A 25,865-nucleotide genomic window follows, 5' to 3' on the forward strand; every position below is an offset into this window, starting at 1 on the left:
GTTGAAACAACGCAGCCACGCTGCTGTGAAAGCTCCCCGAACGTCATTTATCAGAGTCTGGTTGTTACCCCTCTCAGTGGCAGCTCCTCCACTCCATATCTTTACAATGGAGCTAACTGCTAACCGGAGATAACCGCTAATCAGAGCTAATCGTTGCTAAACGAGCCTTCAGTTCTGCAAGTCTGAATCCATTAACTGCATGTATGGACTCGAACCTGAATAAAAACCTTTATTTCATTAAAATGGCTGTTTTAAACTACATCTCAAGAGTGGTTTGAATGACAGAAATCAGCTCAAGATACGGCGTAACGTTAGTGTGCCAAGTTGATGCTTTCTCTGCGGAGTGCAGAATGATTTGCTCTTGCGAGTCATGTGACCAAATCGCAGCCTTTGCGATTAGGAAAACGCATTTTAACATATCACGATATTATTGCAAATGCCATTAATCGTTCAGCCCTAATGCAGACCAATATTCGGCCTCTTAATGACAACTGTGAAACCAAGATAAATATTTAGACTATATGCTATAAACCGACTAGTACAGGAATAAATGCATTCGAAAAGTTTATTTAGAAACTATTTCAAAACAGCGGAGATTACAATTATTTTTTAAATGGCAGTATCCTAAACTGTTTAAATGGCTTTACAAATGTGTGCGTTACAAAAAAAAAAATCAATACTGTGACAGCCCTAACTTAAAATTTTATACTGAACTTATTTGGATCATTTATTTTTTTTTTAAGCCTTTGATTAATGATCTGCTTTTTCCCATTTTGATGTTGGCCTTTGCAGCTACTGTCAGCTCAACACTTCCTCCACCTGTTTGACATTAAAAGCCTTTCAGGAGTTTAATAGGAAGAATTAACTCAGTCGCTTCCTAGACGTTTTTGTTTTTTTTATTATAAAAAAACTTCAGAAAGTGCTGCCTGTATTTGTTTTCCCCTGCGATTGACTGGTTACCTATCCAGGGTGTACCCCGCCTCCATGGGTGGCTGGATTGTTTTTTTTGCAGACTGCACCTAGTCATTATCTGAGAACTGTGCATTACTCCAGTACCAGCTTTTGCTTGGGAATGTAAAAAGAAAATGGTTGTTAATCAGTCTGTCAGTGTTGTGTCTAGGGGTAGCCGGAAAAGAAAAACACTTCATAAGGAAATATGCACCAAGCAATGGTTGCAGGGATCCATGTGTATTCATTTGGTTCTTTCTTCTCTGGCTCCCTAACTGTGTGACCTCCCCCACCTATCTTTCTCCATGTACAAGGTAGACAAACCTACATGTAATGGTATTTTTCAAAAAGCTAGAAAACAAATATGCTGGAATTTATATATTTGTGTTCTTTCGTTCAACATATGGGTTCATAATGTGTGTGATAACTAATCATGGCTGCAGACAAGGCTTCCTGCAAGGCTTGTAAAGGTCTGATCCCTCTGGGCAGTGCTTAGTGGAGAGAAGGTGAGTTAAGATCCCTCTAGTGATAAGACAGAATTGCATATGAATTTAATGATTTGTTTTCCTACCTCCTTTAACTGGGACTGGCTCAGGACAGATGTGGGATGGAAGTGGACCTTCTTCTCCCTGTTACTAGAGAGCAGGGAGGTCTCCTGGTTCACATGGACCAGGTTCGGATACATGCCGGCCACCAGCGCGGCCTTCACCACGGCCCAGTTCTCAGAGTTCAGGTTCACATCGCGGATGTCACTGCCCCCACGAGCTCGCACGAAACCTGAGGGGCAAACAGGCCATTTGAAATTCTAGCCTTCATTCATTCATTTGACAAAACTAGGCAAATCAGAAATGTGCTGATCAAGTGTTTTCTGCCTGTTCCAAATCCACGGAAGGCTTGCTGACAGTTTTGTTGTCATTACTTAGAATTCCTCATGATTCCCTATCAAAATCTAATAGATATGTTATTGCCTTTGTCATCTGATTAGCAAGAAGACTAATTTTAACTAAATGGAAATTAAGAATCCCCCGTGTCATGCACTCGGAGGCGGATGTCCTTTATTTCCTTCAATTAGAACAAATTAGATTTCCTACAAGGAGTTCTTCTCAAACATTTTAGAAGATATGGGGCCCATTTTTTTTTTTTTTTTTTTTATATTTTGAGAATACTATTTTCTCACATATTCCTGACTAAGACTAGATTGGCCTAAACCTGGCTTGTTGTGTCTTGGTTTGCTTTGATTTGTTGTTTATTTTATTTTGTGTATGTAAGCAAAAAAAGGAAACTTGTTTTTATACATATATTTTTCAACTGCTTTTGTTTTGCTGTTATGAAATTAATAAACAAACCTGGAAAAAAAGAAAAGAAATGCAGAACCGAGTACACTTCAATATCTGTTTGTTTATTGCAAGTTATATCAACATCGTGATATTCAACAACGTTGACAGCATATTTTCCTCATATCGTGTAGCCCTAGTGTAGGATATAAAATAAAATAAAGTGGAACTGACCAATGGCACGGAGCTGTCCCAGCAGCTGTGTCCTCATGCCAAGTATCATGTCCATGGTGGCCTGAGACAGGAAGTTCTTCTCACAGAAGGATCTCTCCCAGCCGTCACTGCGGGCCTTCTGCCACGCCTGGAACCACACAGAAAAAACATGAAGAAAAACATCCTGTCATTGTTTCGACTAGGGAATATGACTCCATATCTGTATCATGATAAATTGGCAAACATAACATTGATAACAATAATCATCTTTTAACCAGAACATGAACATGGAAATTCTTTTCAACTGTTTTCTCCATTTTGAATTGTTTGTTCAAATGAGTTACTTTATGACTAGTAGAAAACGCTGGGCTTCTAAACACTGTGTTTGAAAGGGATGGGATTAAACCATATGAGATTCAGACAATTGATATTGATGATGTGCTTTCTTAAATTATCTCCTAAAATATCTATGCTAACTCGCAACAGTTACAAAGAGACATAGCATAGACTTAGACTTCTCTTTATTGAACCTTTTGGGACGACTCCTGCAAGGAAATTAGATTTCCAGCAGCAGATTTTATCATCTTACAAAACACTCTTTAAATAGAAAAAAAGATAGAAAGAAATACAGTATAAGAATAACAAAACTTTTAGCTAAATATTTTTACAAAAAATAAACAAACCGTAAACAACAATAAACTACAGATAAACAAAGATAGATATATAGATATATAGGACAGTGTTTGGTATTGTGTTATACAGTTAATAAATAAATGACATTTAGCATAAATTAGCAGTTAAGAGCAGGTAGAGTGTCCAGGTATGCATGTGAGTAGATTATTAATAATTTATTACACAGACAGGAATATCATGGCTGTTACTGTGAAATCTTCCCTTAAAAAAAACAAAAGAAAAACCAACCCTACTTCTATTGTTTTACATTCTTTTCATATTTGTCATTTTTTCAAGTAGATTCAAGCAAAAAAAAAATAGATATCCATTTTTCTTATTTAAACATTTTTCTTAAGTGGTATATCAACGTATTTACACTTTTAGACTTTTTGATAGGACATTTTATTCTGCTTTAATCTTGCTGATAATATGAATGAACAGAATTTAAATTTTTACAATGCTTGGGTACAGGAGTGTGAGTTGCTCCCTAAAAGTGTCCGCCGTCAAGATGAAATAAATCTTGTTGAAAAAATGATCTTACAGTCCACTATTTTCAGCTGGACTCCAATGTGCAACCGATACATAGCTGCTTGTCCCCTGAACACACTGTAAAAAACCAGCCCAGGCTCCACAAACAGCAACAAAAACAAACTGCGCCAACCTGCACCACCAAACGTAACAAACAGTGCTCCAGCCAATAACCGACAAGAAGGATTTGGGGGTGGGGGTTGGTTAGTTGGTTAGTGCGCGGAAAAGAGGGGGAGGGGAGGGGATGAGGAGAAGGGAGGGGCGAGCTAGACTTTGTTTTGTTTGACAATACTTTGAACGACAACAAGAAGTGACGTCACCCAACATCGCAGAGAGCACCTTTAACTTTTTGGTACCAGAATGATAAAATCAATTGCCTTGCAACATGGTGTTGTTGGGGTTCGGTTTCCGGTGAGGTCAGCAGGAGAAATTGATATTTTTAGATAAAACAGACATAATTTTGAATTGAGAGAAAGAAAGAAAAAAGTAAATTGAAATATAACGCAGAATTTCGCAATAATATTGTATCGTGACATAATGTAATATGTGATCACATTGTATCGTGGGGCCGCTGGTGATTCCCACCCCTTAGAAAATATGAGAAGTTTAACTAAACAGTTATCTGCCATTCATCAGATACATTCTATGATAGGATACAAAAACACTCTGGGTTGTTTGCATTTCTTTAAAACAGTCACAATCGTCTTGGGCGGCGCTAAGCTCCGGACACAGCGACGGGGGCTCTGCTAAATAGTCTCGAGAAGGAACTTGTTTTGGTGGAACATATGTACGTTGAAAAGTAGTTTAAGTCGTGCACCCTGCAAAAGAAAACGCCACAAACATTATTAATTAAAGTCAACTGTATTTAATTAATTGTATGTAAATTAAGCCAAATTAAAACAATCCCACCAATCAGTCCCAAAACGTCCCAGTTAAGCATGATTTATGGTTCTGTGGAGGGTCCATGCAGAGCTTTTGCCGTAGCCTACGTAAGTGGACTGAAGTTTATACTTGTGCGTTGGTGTGTGTGTGTTGATCTCTTTAAGAGAAAAGAAGGGCTGGCACGCGCGAGGAGTGTGTGGTAGAGCGAGTGAGAGTGAAAGCAATTAGCTTCGGAGTGAGTAGTGACTCTAGAGCAGGGGTATTCAACTAAATTTTAAAAAGGTCCAGTTAGAGAAAATGTTTTGAAGCAAAGGTCCGGAAGATCATAATGTCTAACAATTTAATGTTATATATATTTAAGTAGCCTAGTAGTTGTATCAACATCTGAATGTAATCAATAACTGACCATCAAATTAATTCAGTACAATTCAAAAACTTGTTGACAATATTTATTGTCACGTACCATAGAACTGAACATATATGTATGACTGTATATATGTATATTGTTCTCTCATTAACTAAATAAAGCTAGGGCTGCATTTCAAAATAGAGGGCTTAAAGTAAAAAAAAATCCTGAGCCTGAAACTTTTTGGAAGGGGTAAAGTCCTTATATTACACATCACAATCACAACTTTGCATTGTTTAGCTTTTCATAAACCCTTGGACAAAGCCGTTATGTTTAAATAACTTAGGCATGAAAACGGGTCAGGGGTGAAAAAGGAGAGAAGGATGTTACCCCTCTAGGGGGGTCCGGGGGCATGCTCCCCGGAAGAAAATTTTAAATATTACATATGTTAAAACATCAATCTGATGCATTTTGAGATGCATTTTTTGCCAACCAACAGTGTAATATTTCAATATGCACTCATTAAAATTAATTTGACTGGCAAAACAGTTAAAGTCCTTCTGACATTACACAATAATAAAAGTCATAATTTATAAAACTAAAAAGTTTTGGATACATTTTTGCTTCTTCCAACCATATGTTAAATTAAGAGTCAATGTGGATTTACATATTGCAATAATATAATCCTACAATGAATAATTGTGAAAACTAAAATGTACTACTTTGGCCAGGTCAACATCAAAAAAGTGAATTAGTACATTCATGATTTTGTCCATGTTGATATTAGCTGCTTTATTTAAATTTATTAAAAACGTGGCATTGTTTATCTTTTCATATAGCTAGACGTCTAAACTCTGGGACAAGGCCGTTATGTTTAAATACCTGCCATGCTGACTCCAAACAGACAGCTTTGTTAAGGCAGTTTGGGCTTCAGATAGCTACAGTATCACGGTCGGTCAGTAAAGGAACAGTCTTATTGGTAGCCGCTGTTGCCGGTAACGTACTCGTATGACAGAGTGCATGGACCGAAGCTTTGTGACCAGCATCTAATGACTAGCCAGCCCTGTCTTACCGCTTTTAACAATTTGAAGTGGTTAAGACAGCTTTTTTTAGCCGCGTTACCACGGAGACCACACCGCACTCTCGCTTTTCGGCAAAGACCCGCCCTACTTTGCATTTGATTGGCTAGAACTCGTTTCATTGGTAGGTAGAAGTTCGATGATTAAATCCAGTGCATCAAAACAAATCCCATGTGGACTTTTTAATTTATTTATTTTTCTAAAATATTCATATGCCAGAAATCCGGCACCAGGCCTGATTACTTTCAACTCTGCGTTAGTTAGAGCTGCGTTCCTCTTATATTGGTAGGTGAAATCAATTGACTCTTTGAGTTAGGCCAGCTGATACCAATTTTAGCCGATCCCGATTTCATTTTTTCCATCCACTTTACAGCACACACAAATATTTATTTTCTGTCTTTTCTTTAATAGAACATTTTGCACAGAACATAAAACATTTTTTGAACAGATAATGGAGCACTATAAAATAGAACTAAATTACTCCTGGTGTGGGAAATTCACACACATCTAAAGTACAATGTTAGAACCATTTCCTTCTTTTTACATATAATATCCAACTTAATATAATAAATATAGTCTTGCAGTATAAAGATATTTCTCAAAACACACACGCAGGCCTGTTTTAACGTCAACACGTTACCTGGAAACATAAACATCACACAGATGATTTAACGTCACCACTCATTTTACACACAGTTTAGCAACAAAACTAAACGCTGGGTGAAGATTACTACGGTTTTAATGTGGTTTGGAGCGGTAGACTAGGCATCCCCACTAACCTGGAAAGCGTTTTAAACAGTAACGTTAATACAGCGTGTCTACAGCTTCTCTAGCAGCCGGACGTCAGAGGGACACCGCAGCGTTAGCTTCTTGTCTCATCTGGGGTCTGATAAACAGCAAATTCATCAAAGTCAGGGTGCCCGATGCTATTTTCCGATAAACTGTAGCTGTCATATTTCACGGGACCCGCGGTTTTCATGTTCCACTTATTCAGCCTCAGAGGGGAGAGAGAGAGCGGCTGAGATCAGAGCAGAAGGCTCATGTATAATTACGACTTTATGACATTTCATAAACAGCTGACTCGTCTATCTCCCCCTTTCTCCATCTCACTCGTATTTTCCTCAACTTTCTCCGGCACACTCGTCTGTACCTCTCCCTTTCTCCGTCTCATTCGTCTGTTTTCACTCCCTTTGTTTTCTACATGTATCGCTATCTTTTTAATCCAACTTTCTTTTCCTGTGTAACTTGCCTGTAACTCTCTCATCTGTCTGCGCTCTGTAGAGTCCCAATGTTTACCCCCCGGAATGCGAAGACTTCATTGGCTGAGTGGTATCACGTGGGATGGCTTAACTCACATGCAATTGGTCTGTGCGTTTCCTCATCCACTAAACCACTACCGTAAAGAATACAAAAGCTGCGCATATTAAAATAGAAGCGCCCATCAGGTTTTAATTCATAATCTTTTGTTTTGGTCCGGGTGGGACGGCTTCTAGGTCCGGATCCGGACTGCGGTCCTCCAGTTAGTGACCTATGCTCTAGAGTCATAGTGCGAGAAATAAAGTGTCTCCTCTATTCTTTCTGACCACAGTGGGAGATCTGGAGCAGGAAAAGTTAACCCTCTCCTTGATTTCATGTCGTTTATGGAGAAGGAGAACCAGGTAATGAGTCGGGGGAAATGCAACGCTACCAAGCCATGGCCGAGCGACGTACGTCGCTGCGACTTGTAGTTCCATTTTTCGAGAGGTGCACGTCAGGCTAAGGGGTAGGGATCGGCATAGGGTCCATGTCTCCACGCACCTACGTACATAGCCAAAGCGTAGATTTAACACAAAAACATAAATCACGCTTTAGAGAGTTAATACCATAAACGTATTCTTTGTGCATCTTTACAATCATTCTAGGAAAGAACCAGGCAGGCCTGCCTTACTGCATGATCCAATTTTTAGTTTTTCAAACTTGCCATTTTTAGCGTGTAGCTTACTAGCTCGAGTATCGTTGTTTCCTGTAAAAAGGGATTCTATGAATGGCAACACACGGAGAGTAAAATGTACTTCCGATGATCCAGATTAATTATTTTGTGACCTCGTCAATTTAATGTAATCATTTGAGGGTCCTAATACCCAGGTTTGGAGCATCCCCTTACAGCTTCCCTCAAAACAAGCACTTCCTAAATTAACTACTCAACGCACATCCTATATGGACCCCCACCTACCTGGAAGGCTCTCAGCAGGGCCATGTGGTCGCTGAAGCTGTTGGAAGTGAAACGTGTGCGGCAGTGTAGAGCAGCTCTTTTCTGAGATCCCTGGGCGGGAAGGATGAAGGGGTCCCGATAGGCCAGAGTACAGGCAATGGTTAGAATGGGGTCCAGACACTTGAGCACCACAGCGCACAGCACCATCTTGCCCAAGTGGGGCTCCACAGGCAGATCTGCCAGGTGGTAGCCCAGATCAGTCAGGTCTTCATTTTGGTCCATAGCATCTATTGTCTGGAGAGAAAAGTGGCGGGAATCAATACAAACTCAATAGGCTCGTTCGAGATGAGCTGCGGTGACAAAAAGCCGCGGTAAAGTCGGATAGTTTACAGCCGATTGCAGCAGCCTTCAGGCTTAACAGGAAGTCACAGAAACACACATCCTGTTAGTTCTGATTCCGATTTAATAAAATGTTATCAGACCCATATATCAGCTTGTACACAGTCTCCAGGTGTTTTTATTATGTCAGAGTAGCTCTCAAAATGCTCTAAATGCGATCTGTTGCTGATGTTAATAAACAGTAGATGTCTGTAGATGATCCATAATCTGATCAGATTTAGTCTCTCTGGCTTCTAAACATCACTATCAGCCACACAACATGTGGTCTGTACAGAATAAGCCTTTAATTCAGACAAATAGCCATTCAAATCCCTCCAATTCAAAATCAATAAAAAGTATAAGGGCATTTTTACATATCTTTTACAATTCACCTTTTAAGGGTATTTGTATATAACCTGATCTCCATGTGTGTCATATCAAAATGTTCAGAACAAACTCGGCTTTCTGTATAGTGAGGCCCAAATTTGTTCCAGATCAATGTGTAAAGAGATCATTTGGCCCTAAAGCTGAAAGACTGATGTTCGCTTTTTGAAATTTCTCAAGTCTCTAGTGAAAACAAACCTACACTCAGTTGTTTTGGTGCTTGAAATTAATTTACAGAAGTCTTGGGTTCACAAAAGTAGCGTAATATATAAACAAAATAGTAAATAATAGGGCTGGGTGATATGGACCGAAAGTCCTATCCCGATATATTTTGGCTGAATATCGATATACAATATATATCCCGATATTTTTTCTGCAAAGTGAGAGCAAATGTTCAGTCAAAGTCAAAGCCAAATATGACATGTCACAAGTAGTTTCATAGAAACTGGCTATTTCAGTGAACAGTTGCAAAATCAAATGAATAAATAATAAACAGGTTTCTTCACCTGGTTCAATGCTCAGCTGTTCAAATAACCATAAAATGTAAACATAAATTCTGATCAACCCTTGTGTTGTCTTCCCGTCAACCTTTTCGACGTTTTTGAGGCCTTTTTTTTCCCAGTTTGTTTTAGTTTTTCCCCCAACATTTTAAATTGTTAAATTTTTCTTCTACACATTTTCAGCGCTTATTTCTACGTCCCATATTTTCTAATATAGGGCTGGGCGATATAGAGAAAATCAGATATCACGATATTCTTGACCAAATACCTCGATATCGATATTGCGACGATATATACTAGAGTTGACAGTTGGTGCTCTCGCAAAATATCTTCACACTTAGATTTTAGATAAATAATCATTAATAATAGAACAGAAAAGTACACCACTTCACTGTAATGCAGCCTTTAAAACCAGGAAAAGACACTTATGTCATATCACGATATTACGATATCCAAAACCTAAGACGATATCTAGTCTCATATCACGATATCGATATAATATCGATATATTGCCCAGCCCTAGTAAATAATATCGTTTTTATATACGAGTGTTGTCAAACATTGCTTGGACTTGCCGGTGCGTCTGTTGTCCTCAGAGGGTTACACTGATCAGGGATCATCAGTCACCCCAATCACCTTACTCTGATCATTCACGTTCTACACCATTCTAAGCAGTTGATTGAGAAGTTGATTTCATATGCAAGTTTTACATAAATTCTAGATGCACTTAAAGTTAAATGTATTAAGCTGAAGACAACATTTAGTTACTTTGTTTAATTAGTAATTTTTGTAAAAAAAAAAACGGTGTTCAGCTCTATTATCTAGGCAAATACAAATATGTGATCAAGACTGTATCGGCAGATATTCTATTTTTTTCTTTTTATCTGATCAGGGGCCAAAGAGGCTGATTGGGACATCCCTATAACGTAGTATTTGTAGGTTCTTGTTACCTTTAGCATCTGCACAGCGTTCCTGATGGCATGTGCAGCAGGAGGCTGTGGAGCTTTGGACAAGAACTCCGCTACTGGACAGGAGGAGGGGGCCAGCAGTTTGGTCTGCAGACACAGTTCCTTAAACACACAACATGACACATTATCACTATGACAGGCTTCAGCAGTCTTTTAAACAATCTGGTTAAGCAATCTACCGTTAGAATTATGCAAGATGGTAACGGTGGTGACACACATTGTATGTTACCTGGGGAATTTTAAAGTCAAAAAGTGAAAAGGCCTTAGGTATGAAGTGTGTGTGTGAAGTGTGTTCTTCTGACCTACTCGGTGTATTTTACAGCCAGGTAAATATGGCTCTGTAATATTAGGCTATAAGATGCGTGTCAGTCACAGGAATAGTATCTTTATTTACCTTTTCTTAGCCTAAACTGGATCAACTGAAACAGTTACAGGTGTGAAGAGAGGTATGCTTTGCCAATAAGTCAATAGATGATAAACACTAAGCAGTGCATTTGGATATGCAATGGAAAAACTAAGTCTTTGGAATACATCTTCAACTCTTGTTGTGAGGAACGTCTTTAAAGGATTTACCAGGTTATGTATAGAGAACGACGTGTGTCAAGTACCGGTATATATTATGTGTTTGTAGACCTGTTACTTTATCTGTAAGATAATTTTTTTTTTATTGTGTTTTGTAGTTCAGTTTTTAGGATAATACCTTTGTGGTATTTTAAAGTTCCAGGTCCAATGATGTAGAAAAAAAAAAGTGTGAACCTGTAAGTGAACCAGTGTTTAAGATACATTTTTTAAAAAGGATGTTGCGTGATATAAGATGGGGTCTGTGTGTGTGTGTGTGTGTGTGTGTGTGTGTGTGTGTGTGTGTGTGTGTGTGTGTGTACCTGCAGTGGCATCCGCAGCAGCTGTGGAACCTGGAACTCCAGCATGTTGCTGAACCTGAGACGACTGAAGAGGTGGAAGCAAATCCCTGGTCTGCAGCGCCCAGCTCTGTGGACAGGTTCAGTGCATTCTTTAGATGATTAAAACTTGATTTTTATCACTGATATTAACAGCAGAGGCTTTAACATTTTGTCACAAGCATCAAGAAGTTCTCTGGTTCAAACCCTTTCTATGTCAACAGAAGGAAGCAGCGCAATTTCTAAAATCAAAAAGGCGCAAGCAACAGTGAGTGATTTTCAGGCTTCAAAAAGTCACTTTAGCTGGTTTAATTTGTCTAAAAAAAAGAGTGAGACCAATCACACACTTTCATCATCACAATGTGCCTAGCATTTCAATAATTGCACACAGCTTTTGGCCCTTTTTTACAGGATGTGAACCAAACTTGGTGTGTAAGTTCAGGGCTTAGTGCAGAATGTCTCCACTGAGTTTAATCAGCTGTAAGTGTAAGAGCAAGTCAGGAGTCTAAGACAACCTGAGTCATGGCCCATTTCCTGCTAAGCCCCACACACTGACGTTTTTTGATTGATGGCGGCCATGGTTTTGTTCAATCTGGCTAATTTTTTATGGAACTGTGTATCTCCGCCGCACAAGACCATATACCAAATTTGGTGTTGATAGTGCCCCCGCTTCCTGCCGTAAGGCCATCTACCAGTATCCACTCTCAGCCTTCTAATTTTAAGTAATCCAGCAGTTTCTGCAAAAAGGTTTAAGCTGCCTTTCAGGATGCTGTTAAAAAAGCACAGTATTTTTATTTATCCAAAGTGTGAATGCTAGTAGCGGCCATAGCCCCAGGGTTTTATTTCAAGCAGTCAAGTGATTAACCCTGCCTTCCAGCCAGCATATGCAAGCATTCACTGAGATATGCAAGTTAGTTTGTCCACCATCTCTTAAATAAAATGACATTAGGCTCCATAACACACCTGTGACCAGAAAACTCCACATCTGGACAGAACCCTCCACCAATATTGCTAGAATTAAGGGAGTTAATCTCACACTTAAATCTCCTCCATCTGCCAATTAGACACCGTCCCTACTAGATTGTGCCCTCAGGCGGTAAAGCGGTCGTCTACCAAGGTCTGTGGTTCGATCCCTGGCCCTGCAGTCCCATGTTAAAGTGTCCTTGGGTAAGACAATAAACCCGGAATTGCTCGGTGTGTGAATGTTTATCTGTTGAACAGGTGGCACCTTGTCTGGCAGCCTTGGCCACCAGTTTATAAATGTGAGTGAATGGTGCCTGTACTGTAAAAGTGCTTTGAGTAATCGTTAAGACTAGAAAAGCATAAATAAAAAGCAAAGAATAAATGCAGCCCATTTACATTTATGAAAGAGGTATTTCAGACGGTTGGCCCACAAATTCTCTCTATTATTAACTGCTCACTGTCTACTGGCTATTTCCTATCCAGTTTTAAAAGCGCAATAGTTTGACCTCTCCAACAGAAACATACACTTACTTCTGTTTTAAACAATTTTAGACCAATTTCAAACTTACCTTTTGATCTAAAATTTAAAAAGTCTGTCTCTCAATTAATATCACACATGACATATTGGTCATTTATGATAGAAAAGTGTATTCTAGTCCTACATTAGCAAAAAAAATAAAATAAAATTAAATCCACCCTGGCAGACTTTTATGGCCCAAAAGGCTTGAGGCCTTTACACACCGGAGAGGTGACGAATAAACAACAATGCGAAATAATCACCTGCGAATATTTCACGTCAAAACTATTCATACCGGCATCGATGGGAATTTGTGACAGTTTTCAATAAAAGTTTTTTGCGCCAGCATGTCAGAAGAATCAGGTCCTTCTGGGGACACTGCTGAAGCGAGAGAGAAAGTGACAGAAGATGCAGTGTTAGCAGAGGAGAGAGAGCAATGTTTAGCGGTGAAGATGTCAAGTTAATGTGCAGTAGCTAGAGTCTGCAGTTTGAGCTCAAATAAATGCTGCAGCTCCTCCAGACCGACAGAGGTTTACCCTCGTCTGGTTTCCCGGGCTGCTGAGTCGAGTGACGAGGGAGTTTAGCTCTGTAGACTCCAGCCCCCCCTCCCCCGGTCAGGAAGCCGAAGCAGGAAAAGCTAACACTAAGCTAATGTAAGCTATTTTATTGACATACTCTGAGTGAATTTAATTCCCTCTGGTAATCAGTTACGCAGTGTAGGGCTTTTTATTGTGAAAGGTAAGAACGGAAAGAGTGTCTCTGGCAAACACTGCATTTGTCAAGGTTGAAAGGAGTAATAAATAATTTATTAAAGTAATTTTCCGTCTACACAGTCTATGGTTCAGACAGCTGCCTCAATGTTGTTGTATTATGATCCTCATAAGTAAACAACACAACATGATTGGTTTACTTCTTTATTCTCCGTGTGAAAGTTCAGAATAATCTGCCTAAAGCTGGGCGATATGGAGAAAATCAAATATCCCGATATTTTTGACCAAATACCTTGATATTGATATTGCGGCGACATTGTAGGGTTGACAATTGGTGCTTTCACAAAATATGCACACAATGAGTATTTTGATAAATAATCATCAGTTATCTTGATATAATAACTATGTGGGTAAAGGCAAATAGAACAACTAGAACAGTCTGGTAAGTTCAGAAAATGACATCACTCTACTGTAATGCAGCCTTTAAAACCAAGAAAAGACACCACTTGTGTCATATCAGGATATTATGATATAAAAAATTTAAGTCGATATCATATCGCCCAGCCGTAAATCAGTCTCATTTCGGGAAAAAAATGACATTGCTTTATCGTCGCATTATACTTGTGTTCTGTGTAACAGTACTCATGACAATAACAACGGTTGGAATATGTTGACGTGTTTATGATTAATTAATGTGCAATTAATCATAAATTAATAGCACGAGAAAAAAAACCCGTCCCCAATGTGTAAAGACCTATTTTATTGGGCGACGTTTAATGTTTCTAGCTCATTGCAGCCTATGGCAATGTAAGCGTGGCGGAGACGACAAATATTAATAGACCAGCACAAACTCAGGTGAGATGTTAAGATTTAACATCTTTTGAGAATAAGGACATTGTTGAGGTTACCTTCCCTTCCTTTGCAGAGCGCTGGCTTTTGAGATCCAAACCGTCTTTAACATGGACACATGACTGAGGGTGTCAAAGGACTTCTACAACAGGGAAAAAACCCATTAAAGAGTTAATTACTAACCACAAGTATGAAATTCGATGTATTGTTAGACTTCAAGTCACACAACTCTTGAGCAGGAACTGTACCTCTTTGACCTTTCCTGAATCAATGACAAAGATCACGTCGTTGATGGTGATGCTCGTCTCAGCAATGTTAGTAGAAAGAATCTGAAAAGAGAAAAAAATGACCGGTTTCATAGTGTCATGGCAAAATCCACCTATTGCTTTCTATTGGTCGCCAGGCTGCGGTGGGCGTGGCTTGCCTGCGTCACGTTGCTTACAAAGCGGATGTGAAGCAGACACAGAGGAGGCTCAGTGAGCGGAGGATGAGTTTCTGATTTCTCTGGATATTTTCCCACCAAGTTGTGTTAATGTTATGTCCGCGTCTTGAATGTTTACAAATAAAATATCAACAGAGTGTCGACGCTAGGGCTGCTAAATTGCAATTTTATCGAAATTGCAATATGAACTAGTGCAATATCCAAATCGCAGGAGGGCGTAATATTTGTTAAAGGCAAAATATGTGTCAAACATTCTAAAATAAAGTGTTGTGGTGCTGCAGAGACATCCCGGCCTACAAATACTATCATACAGACTAAAGAATACTAGGGATTGACCGATATGGATTTTTTAGTGCCGATGCCGATTTCTTTTTTTCAACAGCCTTAGCCAATGACGGATCTGCTGATTTTCTTGAGCCGATATTTGGAGCAGATACTGCTTTTGCTCCCTCAATTTACTTCGTAAAAATGTAAACCCTGCCACACTGGATTTGTTTTCGGAATCTACTCTGCCATTTCTTTAAAAATAATAAACAAAAACACAGATCAGTGTCACTTCTGCAATCATCTTACATTCATATCACCCAAATTATGTGTGCAATGTGCATCATATGGATGGGTGCACTGCATATGGTTAACTGTGCAAGGGTAAAAGGCTTTCATCAACATCTACAACACAGCTTTGATGATGCATTGCTTGCTGAAAATGTCCTTTGTCAACACATTTAAATAATTTAAGAAAACAATAAACTTGAAAAGTAGTCACTGAATTAAAGTGCTCGATTTGTAATTTAAGACTGCCATGCTGGAAGCTTGGCAGTCTTCCAGCACCAGCACTCTGCTAGTGGGGGAGGGGCCGTGCATGGTCTGCACGTGAACTGCAGTGTCTCCAGCAACACAGAGCTGGCTGTGGATGCCTGTCTGCAAATAATGCCGAAAAAAAAAGAAATGTGCGGCAAACGGCAACCGCGTAAAAACGCAAATATCGGCCCGATAGATATTTTGCTAATATCGTGCAGCCCTAGTCAACGCTGTTTAACACCGAGCCGACTGACAAGTGCCGAAACACGGCGAGGGCCACAGAACGGCAGGTAAGCCACCTGATCCTATCCTTTCAGCTAGGTGAACCAAGTATTTAGTACTGTTGATTAAAAACTGCACAGCTAACCAAGCTCTGTTATAATCCTAGACATTACGATAGTGTTTACTTTCCCCAGGGTTGTGGCTCTGCTGTGACAATAGTGAGTGAATTTCATGTAAAATTCCATTCAAAGGGAAAACCAAACTAGTCATCAGTCAACAGCTGCTTGACATATAGACAATAGTCAATAGACAGGACGCATAATACAGACGGAAGAAGTAGGGTACAGTTACTGGAATGTGCCGCTCAGTGGACTGGAAGTTGACAAGTGCTGATGTTGGGAAATAGAACAGTAAACCAGTTAGGGCGTGCGTCAAGATGCCGCTGGCCTGTGTTGCTGTTGAATGACGTGATCCTTGAGTGACATCAGAGACTTACTATCTTCCTGATACCAGGGGGAGAGGTCTTCATGGCTTTCTTCTGATCCAGAGTCTGCATGTCTGAATGTAGAGTGAACACCTGGTACCTGAGAGACGATACACTTCTGTCAGAGACACACTACACAATGTGCAGCTGTGTTATACTATGGCCAACACAATCAACTGACCAGATGGCACAAACAATTAATAAAGGTCCATGTTAAAATATAGGTTTGTATTGTTTTAAGTTAAATTCCTGTATTTTACAACCTGGACCATATTTTCCCATGCACTGATGTGTAAGTGACTAAAATCTTTGAAATTGGTCCAGTATTAAAGCTTTACTTCTTTTTTTACCTATAGCTATAGGGACCTATAGACCTTTTTGTTAACCAGTATAATCCTTTGTGTTTAATCAGAAACAGATCCAAAATTGCCAAAATCACCTGACTTCATTTAAATAAACAATACTTTTAGCGTACATTTCAACCAACCAGAAGCCACCCAAACCAGGGTGGTGATTGTTGGAACAGTGAAAAGACGAACCAAGATGGACATTGATAGTTTTACTTTGTTTCGGTCAACCTTAAAAGAAGTGTGTTTTATGCTTTCTGTTTAATTACATGGAGTCTGGTGAGTTTGGGGATGGTGAGTTTGGGGATGGTGAGTTTGGGGCAGTTTCAAAACTAAAAGGATCTTACTCTTTAACTAAAAGGTCTATCTCTGTAGGGATCCTTTCCATAATGTTGTCAGACACTTAGAATATTAATCTGAGCCTGTCAACAGCAAAAACAGAACTTTTAGTGGACGGTGAACAATTGCCCATTAACATTACATTGCAGCTTTATCTGCTGCAGACTGCCGCGGTCTAACTTAATACTAAACCAGTTTCAAAGATTGTGGTTCCGATCAATGACTTACATACAAAAACATAGGAAAATAAGGTCCAAGTTAATAAAAATACAAGCTAAATCAAGATGAATCCAGGACTATCTATTGATACAATATTTTGTTTATTATATATTTTAAGAATGCTTCAATTATCCGTGTATTAAAATACAATAAAGAAAAATCTCTACCTTATCATGACTTTAAATCAACATAACTAAAAGGCATACAGTACTATAGATATTGCATTTAAATATCTTCAGTTCTTCTTATGTACAGTATATGTATATTACCTGTCAGAGTGGTTGGAGAATCTCTTATCGTCATACAGGATGCGACCCCTGAGTGCCACTATGTCATCGTATCCAGGAAGAAAAATCAGTACAGCACCTGAAGACCAAGAGATAAAATAAAAGTTCACATTCTAATAATCCTGAAATATCATCCGCATTCCCGAAAAAAATCTGGCTGTGATTAATAGGCAACGAGTCAACTTGGCAGTGTGAATCTTCTGTTGTTGCCATGCATCACACTGCTCAAGCTATGTTGTTAAAATAAGAGATGTTTCGATACGGACACCAGTATCGGAAAACCTCCAGTACCGCCTAAAATACCGGTATTGGCAAGTACTGGAGTTTATGCACTGATCTGATACAACGTAATTTAGCCCCAAAGAAAATCTCCTTTAAAGTAGTTTATTTGATGTCTTTTTCTGTTATAACTGACTGTCAAACTGGATAATTAACGTTCTGGCATTCATTGTTTTGGTTTGCTCATGTTTCACAAAAAGTTTAACCTGAGCCAGGCCGTACAATGAAGATAGCAATCCTATCACATCCATACAGGGATAGTAGTATACAGCTGTTAAAACATAATCAAATATATGACACACTGGTGCCGATACGCAAGTTCAGGTATCGGAATCGGTAAGCATAAAATGGTATGGTAATAAAGGCATAAAGTATCGGACCATCTCTGGCCTCTAGTGCAGAGGCTCACCATCACTGGTGGTGGAGCAGATGTTGTGCAGCAGATCCATGATGAGGTCCAGGTCCACCCACTCATCATCAAAGCTGTGGTGGTACAGTTTGAGCAGCTCCTGCTCTTCGGGGGTGCTCATCTCAGCATTGCCACACTGCACCAGAGTGGACTCACCCAGGCTGCTCACCTCCCCCAAAGGACTGCACAGTAGCAGGAATGTAGGTAGGTAATCCAATAAGTTTATAAACTTTCTAAAACAGTATTTCAATGTGGGCAAGCCTTTACTTTATGTATAGTTTCTTTAGGGCATGTAAAAGACGCTACTTGAAGGTAGGGAAAGAGTGGACCATTACTCATTTCACCATTAATAACTAAAAGAGTTAAAGCATAAAGAATTGAAAGTGCTGTACCCCAATTTAAATCTTCTTCATGGAGCAATCTTTTCCGTGTAGGCATATATACATCTTCACGCTGAACATTCCAGACACTCTTTTTTTGAAACAAAAGCTACTAAATATAAATGGTCAATAGCATTCACTGCCTCTCTTCAGCAAAAAACAACAAACCAATGAGAAGAACTCCTTTACCTCTTTTTAGGGTAGTTAATCAAAGTCAACATTACACTCACATGGAAGATTTGAGAAGATCCATGGCATCTATCTGCTGGAAGTGTTTGGCAAAGTCCAAGGCTGTCCTGAAATGAGATGAAAACACTGTCGCTCAATGCACTGGATGCATTAAATGCATTGATTCATATATGCCCAACAGCTTGAAGGAGTATTAAAAGAGACCTATTGTACCCCATTTTCAGGTTCATACTTCATATTTTATGTTTCTACTAGAACATGTTTACATCCTTAAATGTTAAAAAATAAAAACACTTCTGCACTTGTATTCACCCTCTGTCTGGGACGCGCTGCTGGAGCGCCTGTCTGTTTAACCCTTGGGTTGACTTTGGGTCAAATTGACCGGTTTTCAATTTTTGTTTTATATCAGAAAATATGGGATATAGAAATAAGCGCTGAAAATGTCTAGAAGAAAAATTCATGCCGACATGATACGGAGGTTTGGCTCGCAGGGAATTTTTAAATATGTTTACTAGAGCCCGAACGATTAAGGATTTTAAAGGCTGATATGGATACAAATATTTGGTGATTTAAAAATCCGATATTCCGAAATATCGGCCGATATATATTTTTTTTTAATCCAGAAACGCGTAACAAAACAAACAGATTTTATTAACATAAGTTATTTGTAGTTATTTATGAGTCCTCACTAAAAAAATATGATAATGTAGTTTAAAAATAAACTTGTTTGTTTTATTGTAACAACAGAACATCAAAATATATAAAATTTCTGATAAATAAAATGTATAAAAATACAAACTTAAGATATGAAACTTAAAGTCCTTTGAACAAAAACACAGTAAGTACAACAAAAATCATAGCGTTGCCAACAGGGACGTTGTAGCGCGCCCTCTGGTGGACAAACTATGTAACCCCAACACTCAGAACATGGTTGAAGGGTTTTCTTCCGTTTTTATTTTATTTTTGAAATATTCATTTATTGGCCATTACATACCTGCCAACCTTGAAGAAATTGTCTGAGTACAAATTAGTTATATTATATAATAATATTACTGTCTCTGAATTGTAATGCTTACACTACTTTTGCGTTACTTTTGAGTTACTTTCACCAAAATAAAAGTGGAAGTATTCTTGGCAGGTAGCTTGTGAATTTCACCACGGGGTCAACAAAGTCTCATCTTTATCCACTTTAATACATCATCATTTATTCATATTATTTTGTATAATTAATCTGATGCTGCAAAGTAACTAAAGCTATAAAATAAATAGTTAAGTAAAATGTTCAATAGCCTACTTGACTCTAAATTGTGGTGGACTAGAAGTAGCCTAATAAGTAGGATTATATGAAAAATACCCAATTAAAATTGAATCAAAGTAGCCGACGGTAGGCTATAGTTACTTTCCACCACTGATAAAATGTAATATTACGTGTAGCAAGACTAAACATTCCGAACATGTTATCTGTCAGTTGCTCGGTCACATTGATGTCGCCACTGACAGGACACAGATGTTGTCAGTTACTTACAGTTATTGTCTGGTTCTGGTTCTGACCACGGGGAACAGTGACGGGACAGCTCGCTTCAACGCAGCATAAAAAACTCCGGAAAATAATGTCCGTGTTGCAGATGTATCCATCTCTCTGCAGTCATTTCAACCACTGAATTGTAACGCGTTACTCCCATCACTGATGGACACTATGAACGCTTTTTTCTTATCATCCATTTATTTTTTAATATCATTATGTTTCGGGGGGTGGGGAGTATTTGTTTATGGGACTGTGTTCGTTACCGGTTCGTTACCGGTTGCCCCTTGGTGTCTTGCATACGGTGCAGAACGTGTGAGGAGGTTCTATATACTGTCTAAACTGGACATGTGGAGGAAAGGTCATCTCTCCCGTTAAGAAATCGTTCCAAACCTTTTTTTGAGGCGGTTCAGCCATGGCATGCAAGCCTACGGTTATCCGAACAGCCTGGCTGTGGCACTGAACTGAATTAAACACGCAAAGCATTTGGTTAGGAGGAGCAGGTGGACGGAGGGTAGCTGTAAAAGCCTGTCAAATTATACGCCTCCTCCATTTCTATAAACAAATGGTTGTGACTCACAATAATAATTGTAATGGGACTTAAATTAGCTTTGCGGCCTGACATCAGCTTGGTAACATAACGTGGTGGATGTCCTACCAGCCATTGGATGCCTTCAAGTTGATGTCTGCCCCCATGTTGAGCAGCTGCTCCATCTGTGTGAGGAACCCTCGACCTGCTGCCGCCATCAGAGGAGAAGTCCCTGTGTCACTGTGCCTGTAGTCCACTAGGTAAAACAAGACAAGTATGAGGAACAGCTGGAGCCGTCATATCTAAAACGCAGGTCTTTCCATTCATTTTATATGGGAGTAGTGCGTCTAGGCTGCGGCGGGGTTTGCAAAAACTTTTTGAAAAACGCAACCCCATGTCACGCTACGGTGGCCAATCATGTAACCAGAGATCAGATTTGTCGGTGTGTTTTAAACTATGGGTTGAGGTGGTGTGAGAGTCCCGTACAGGAAACAGGAAACATCACTGCCACAAGAAAGTTTTAAAACACTATAGAGGGTAAAAAAATGAAACAGCCCCCCCAAAAAAAAGAAGCTGCAGTGTGCACGGTACCTTCTCAGCAAGCAGGGGCACCAATTTGCCAATTCCCTACACGGTGAAATGATAGATAATACAGTAGAAAACCACCCGTGCCAAAAAACACTACTGCTCCTGTGGCTCCTATAGACCTTTTTTTCCTTACTAAATGTTGATGTGAAAGTACTGGCCAAGACTGTTGCTCTCCGTTTGGGGAGGGTTTTGCCTAGTATTAATTCTGAAGAACAGAATGGTTTAATTAAAGCAACACTATGTAACTTTAAGCTGCAGCTGTAGTTCCAATGAGACAACCTGTGGGGGGACGGTCCCGAAAGTGGTGTTAACCAGATGACCATTACCAGCTTTGAAAAATACACTGCTGTGGACGTTGTTTACTTGATTAATGTGTTTACTGTGTTAATGGACTGAGGATGGGAGGAGGATTCGGTATTTGGTTTCGGCAGAATCTTAACCAGTAGATTATTATATACGCCACAAGCTATTGTTCAAACAAACGACACCCGTTCTGAATATTTTTCACTAGAAGGAGGGACACGTCCGGGCTCTCCTTTATCACCATCTTTGTTCACCTTGGCTGTTGAACCGCTGTCCATCGCATTACGATCCTCCACCAGTTTTAAAGGTGTTTTTTTTCTCTATATGCAGATGATTTGTTGTGATATGTATCCAACCCTGTGTCCTGTCTTTCTGGCATTCCGTCTATTCTAGATACGTTTTGATCTTTATCTGGATATAAAATAAAATTACAAAAGAGCGAATGTTATCCCATTAATACAGCAGGTTTGCTACTTCGGCAAACGGATTTGTCCTTTAATATCAGTCACTCTGGCTTCAAGTATCTTGGTATTAACATGACATGAACATTTTCCTGCTAACGTTCCCCCGCCTTTAACCAAAATTAAGTCAGATCCGTAAATCATTACTTCAGTGATGTAGGTTTGGTGGTGGTCTTGCCCTACCGAACTTTCAATTTTATTATTGGGCTACTCACATTCATAAAATACGTTGCTGGTTTGTCTCTTCTAATTTAACTCTGTGCAAAGTGGAAGCCCTATCTTGCTGTCGGACATCTTCTATATCTACTCTCATATATTCCTCCCTTCCAACAAAAATCTCATTGTATGTTAAAAATCCTGTGGTGCTTAATACTTTAAAAATGTGGTATCAATTCAGGAAACATTTTACATTTTTAACAGCACACCTCCATTTGGTCCACTATCTAAGAATAATTTGATCCCACCCCCATCTCTTGATGATTGAGGGTTGTGTGCCTTCTTTTTTTCTTTTCTGTGTCTTTTTCTGTCTGTACAAAATGTCTATTTTCAAAACTTGATTCTGATCTCAATAAAATATATGTTTAAAAAAAAATTATTAAAAAAGTTAACACAAGCACTGAACTGCCTGGGAGTTTGTCTTATAGCTGAATGTTTCCTGCAACAACAAACCAACATTACCATTAACTTTTAGACCTGCTCTCGCTGCCCTCTGCTGGCTTCTTGCCTTGTGTGTGTGCATGTGTTCATGTCTTTGTCTGATGTTTGTCTGATTGTTGGTCTGTTAGGTTTCTTTTGTACATTGTAGCTTAATAGTACTTTTTACCAAATGTATTATAATGGTTATATTGTTTTGTAAATATGTAATTTTACTTCATTTTAGGGTGACTTTTACCATCTGTCTAGGGACAGCAGATGAAAAATAGCCATAAAAAATGTATATTAATATGCACTGTCCCTGTAATAAATAAATAAATAAATAAATAAATAAAGAACTCTGTCTCGCTCCTCTGTTTTCTTTCTCTCTCTCCTGTGAAATAAAGCTGCCTTCAAGTGCGGTCGGAAACGTCAAAATCTATCAACATTTTGACGGAAAACGTTTTTAAAAGTTTAAAAAAGGAACAGTTCAACATTTTTGGAAATACGCTTCTTTACAATAGATGTTTTCTGCTGAGAGTTAGAGGCTTCTTTACACAAAAAATACACACTTACACCTCAACAACTTCGGGTTTTATGGGGAGTTACGAGCAGTAATGAGTGGGCCATATGGATAAAATCCTATATCATAATGTAGAAGTTTTTGGAAATTCAGCTGAAAAACTGTTAAAAAAAATAAATAAAAAAAGCTACATGACATGAGAGATGACCACATATACTATATAAATCATCTACTGGAATTTTTATCACCATAGTACCATGCACAATTCTTACCATTTATTACCATTCTAAAAGTGTTTACATGCCACATATCCAAAATAGTATAATGAATGATTCCAGAAAGGTAAGCCATACCGTTAACATTTTCATAGAGGATTAGGTTGAAGAGTTGAATGAAAGCATCCTGGTCTTCATTGAGGAAAACGTTGGAAATACAAGAGTCCATCTCCTTCTGCAGCCACGGCTCCAGCTGTTCTGCATCATTGTCAGGCTGTGACACAAAATGGCACACTGACTCAACCTGGTGCCAAGCATCGACAGTTTCACGCAACAGAGCAACATAACTCAACATAACTCAACATAACTTCTCTGGCTAAAAAAATTATAACTCTGGGTAGGGCTGGGTGATAAATCGATATTATCAATTAACTCGAATGTGTAGTTGACGTCGATTTTGTTTAAATGAAAATCGATTTTCTCCTTAACATCCGCCGACGCTCCTCTGGGCTCCCGTAGTTCCGAACGGGCTCAGCCCTCCCCCCGCGCATTTGTCACTTCTGAGAGATGCACAAACAACATGGCAGCGACAGGGACTAACATTAATCATTTTCTTAACCAGTCGTTTCATTACTTACTTAACTGTAATCTCCGCCGAAATGAACGGCAGCTCGCGGTGCTGTATCCCCGGCTGACAGTCACCTATTCTCGGATATCCAACCAACCAACTACCGCTGACCTGAAGGAGCACCATGCAGTGCACAAGAGGCGGTGTTGAAGAACTCTGTTGCGGCTCAACACAACTACTAAATGCCACTGATACAACCAAGCTGTGACGGAGGTCTGTAGCGGCTTAAACAACTAACAATCGCCGCTCTGTAGCACGGAGCTCTGCTTCAACGTTTGTTTTTATCGCTACGAAGGAGGTTTTTTAAGCCATATCGCACAGCTCTAACTCTGGGAGTTGGAAGGGGTGTGTCACCATTCTGCCTTCTCACACTGGTTTTCACACAGGTTCGTGGATCTGAGTGTTGCGATTTCCGTTTCATATCGCATATCGTTACAGCCCTAATCACTATAGTATGCAGGCTCCACTAATGAAAGTGGACAGATACATCAGCTAGCAGGGTCCACATACAGTATTTAATGAGTGGGGCGCTTGAATTGTTATCTTGCAACATCGCTAACGAGATGAGATGCTGAACACTGGACGTGAATGGACCTTTTGAAGCAGTGCATAGAGTGGCGTGTGCGTGTGTGTGTGCGTGTTAGGCATGGGCTGGTTATTGCTTTTAAGGTATACCACGGTATGAAAAAGTCACGGTTTCAAAAGCACTAAAATTTTCCGTTCTACTGTTCCTGCGGTATGAGCTTGTTTTTATGAGTCATCATGGATAGAAAGTGCCAGTCAGGAATCCCTCTGCCTTCCAATGTGCAGCGTACAGTATCACGGCCCCTCCCCCTCCTGTTGTTGGTGTGAGTGTCTGTGCGTGATGGCTGCAGTAGATGAAACCCTCAAACTCTTCCCGCACGTCTAAAAAGACTGAAGCTGGCTATGTGGGAATTTTTCTGGTACTGAAAAACCACAGACATCCCCACACAAATTCAAGGTAATGTAACGCTGTCTTTGAATGAACGTTTGCAATCAGCTAACGTTATGAGAGTTAATGTAGCATGTCTAACAATGGTGAAATAATGACTTCAGGCTGCTAACGAGGCAGATAACGTCAGCTTTTTTCCTTCCTAACCTAACTTCCCTAAGCAGACAAGTAAGTTAGTACTTTTACTGTAGTGATAAAATAAATTGAGCTGGTATCACGTCGGTTGTTTAAGTCTTCCACCGTTGTGTACATCTGGTTTTGCGACTATCTGTGTTGTACAGAGAGAGCTCGTGTGTGCACAAAGTAGGCACACACTCTCTCTCTCCATATGTATGTGTGCATTTACATTGAATCGTAGCATTATTTATAATATTCATAGTAATGGGTAATTGTAGTTATATATTATTATTTAAGAATACATTTTAGAGCTGTAATTGCAATACCGCGAAACCGTGGTATTGTTGCTGAAGGTTATCATACCGTTAGAATCTCATACCGGCCCAATGCTGTGTGTGTGTGTTTTACCGGCTTGTTAAAGGTGTGGTCCCCTCCATCCAGGTAGCTGCTGTCCTGGAGGAAGCCTAGGGCAGACACCTCTGTCCTCTGTGTCTCCTCAACAGAACCGTTCTCCACCGCCTCACACCACTCCATCAAACGTTTCTGCTTCTTCTCCTCTGAGAACCAGAGCGGGTGATACACACAGGAGATTAACATGAAGCCAGATGGAAGGCTGTCATGCTTCTTTTTTATTTTTAATTCAGTCTGACTCAGTGGACTCGTTAATTAAAAGCGTC

The 25,865-nt window shown here is 39.5% G+C and overlaps 1 protein-coding gene across 5 annotated transcripts in view; it reads right to left on the reverse strand.

The window, feature by feature from the left end:
- ythdc2 (YTH domain containing 2) overlaps positions 1-25,865 on the reverse strand; it is a 76,429-nt gene that overhangs the window by 21,247 nt on the left and 29,317 nt on the right. For all 5 annotated transcript variants that reach the window (XM_028600776.1, XM_028600779.1, XM_028600778.1 and 2 more), the window contains exons 11-24: positions 25,597-25,745; positions 23,609-23,744; positions 20,877-21,003; positions 18,738-18,803; positions 18,128-18,309; positions 17,422-17,518; positions 16,260-16,347; positions 14,547-14,627; positions 14,358-14,440; positions 11,245-11,350; positions 10,346-10,465; positions 8,155-8,427; positions 2,457-2,583; positions 1,520-1,725 (exon numbers count right to left, since the gene is read on the reverse strand). In XM_028600776.1, coding sequence (XP_028456577.1) covers positions 1,520-1,725; positions 2,457-2,583; positions 8,155-8,427; positions 10,346-10,465; positions 11,245-11,350; positions 14,358-14,440; positions 14,547-14,627; positions 16,260-16,347; positions 17,422-17,518; positions 18,128-18,309; positions 18,738-18,803; positions 20,877-21,003; positions 23,609-23,744; positions 25,597-25,745 — 1,841 coding nt within the window. The remainder of the gene's footprint in view (positions 1-1,519; positions 1,726-2,456; positions 2,584-8,154; positions 8,428-10,345; positions 10,466-11,244; positions 11,351-14,357; positions 14,441-14,546; positions 14,628-16,259; positions 16,348-17,421; positions 17,519-18,127; positions 18,310-18,737; positions 18,804-20,876; positions 21,004-23,608; positions 23,745-25,596; positions 25,746-25,865) is intronic.

This window comes from Perca flavescens, chromosome 16, assembly GCF_004354835.1.
Source record: "Perca flavescens isolate YP-PL-M2 chromosome 16, PFLA_1.0, whole genome shotgun sequence".
NCBI classification, from domain to species: Eukaryota; Metazoa; Chordata; class Actinopteri; order Perciformes; family Percidae; genus Perca; species Perca flavescens.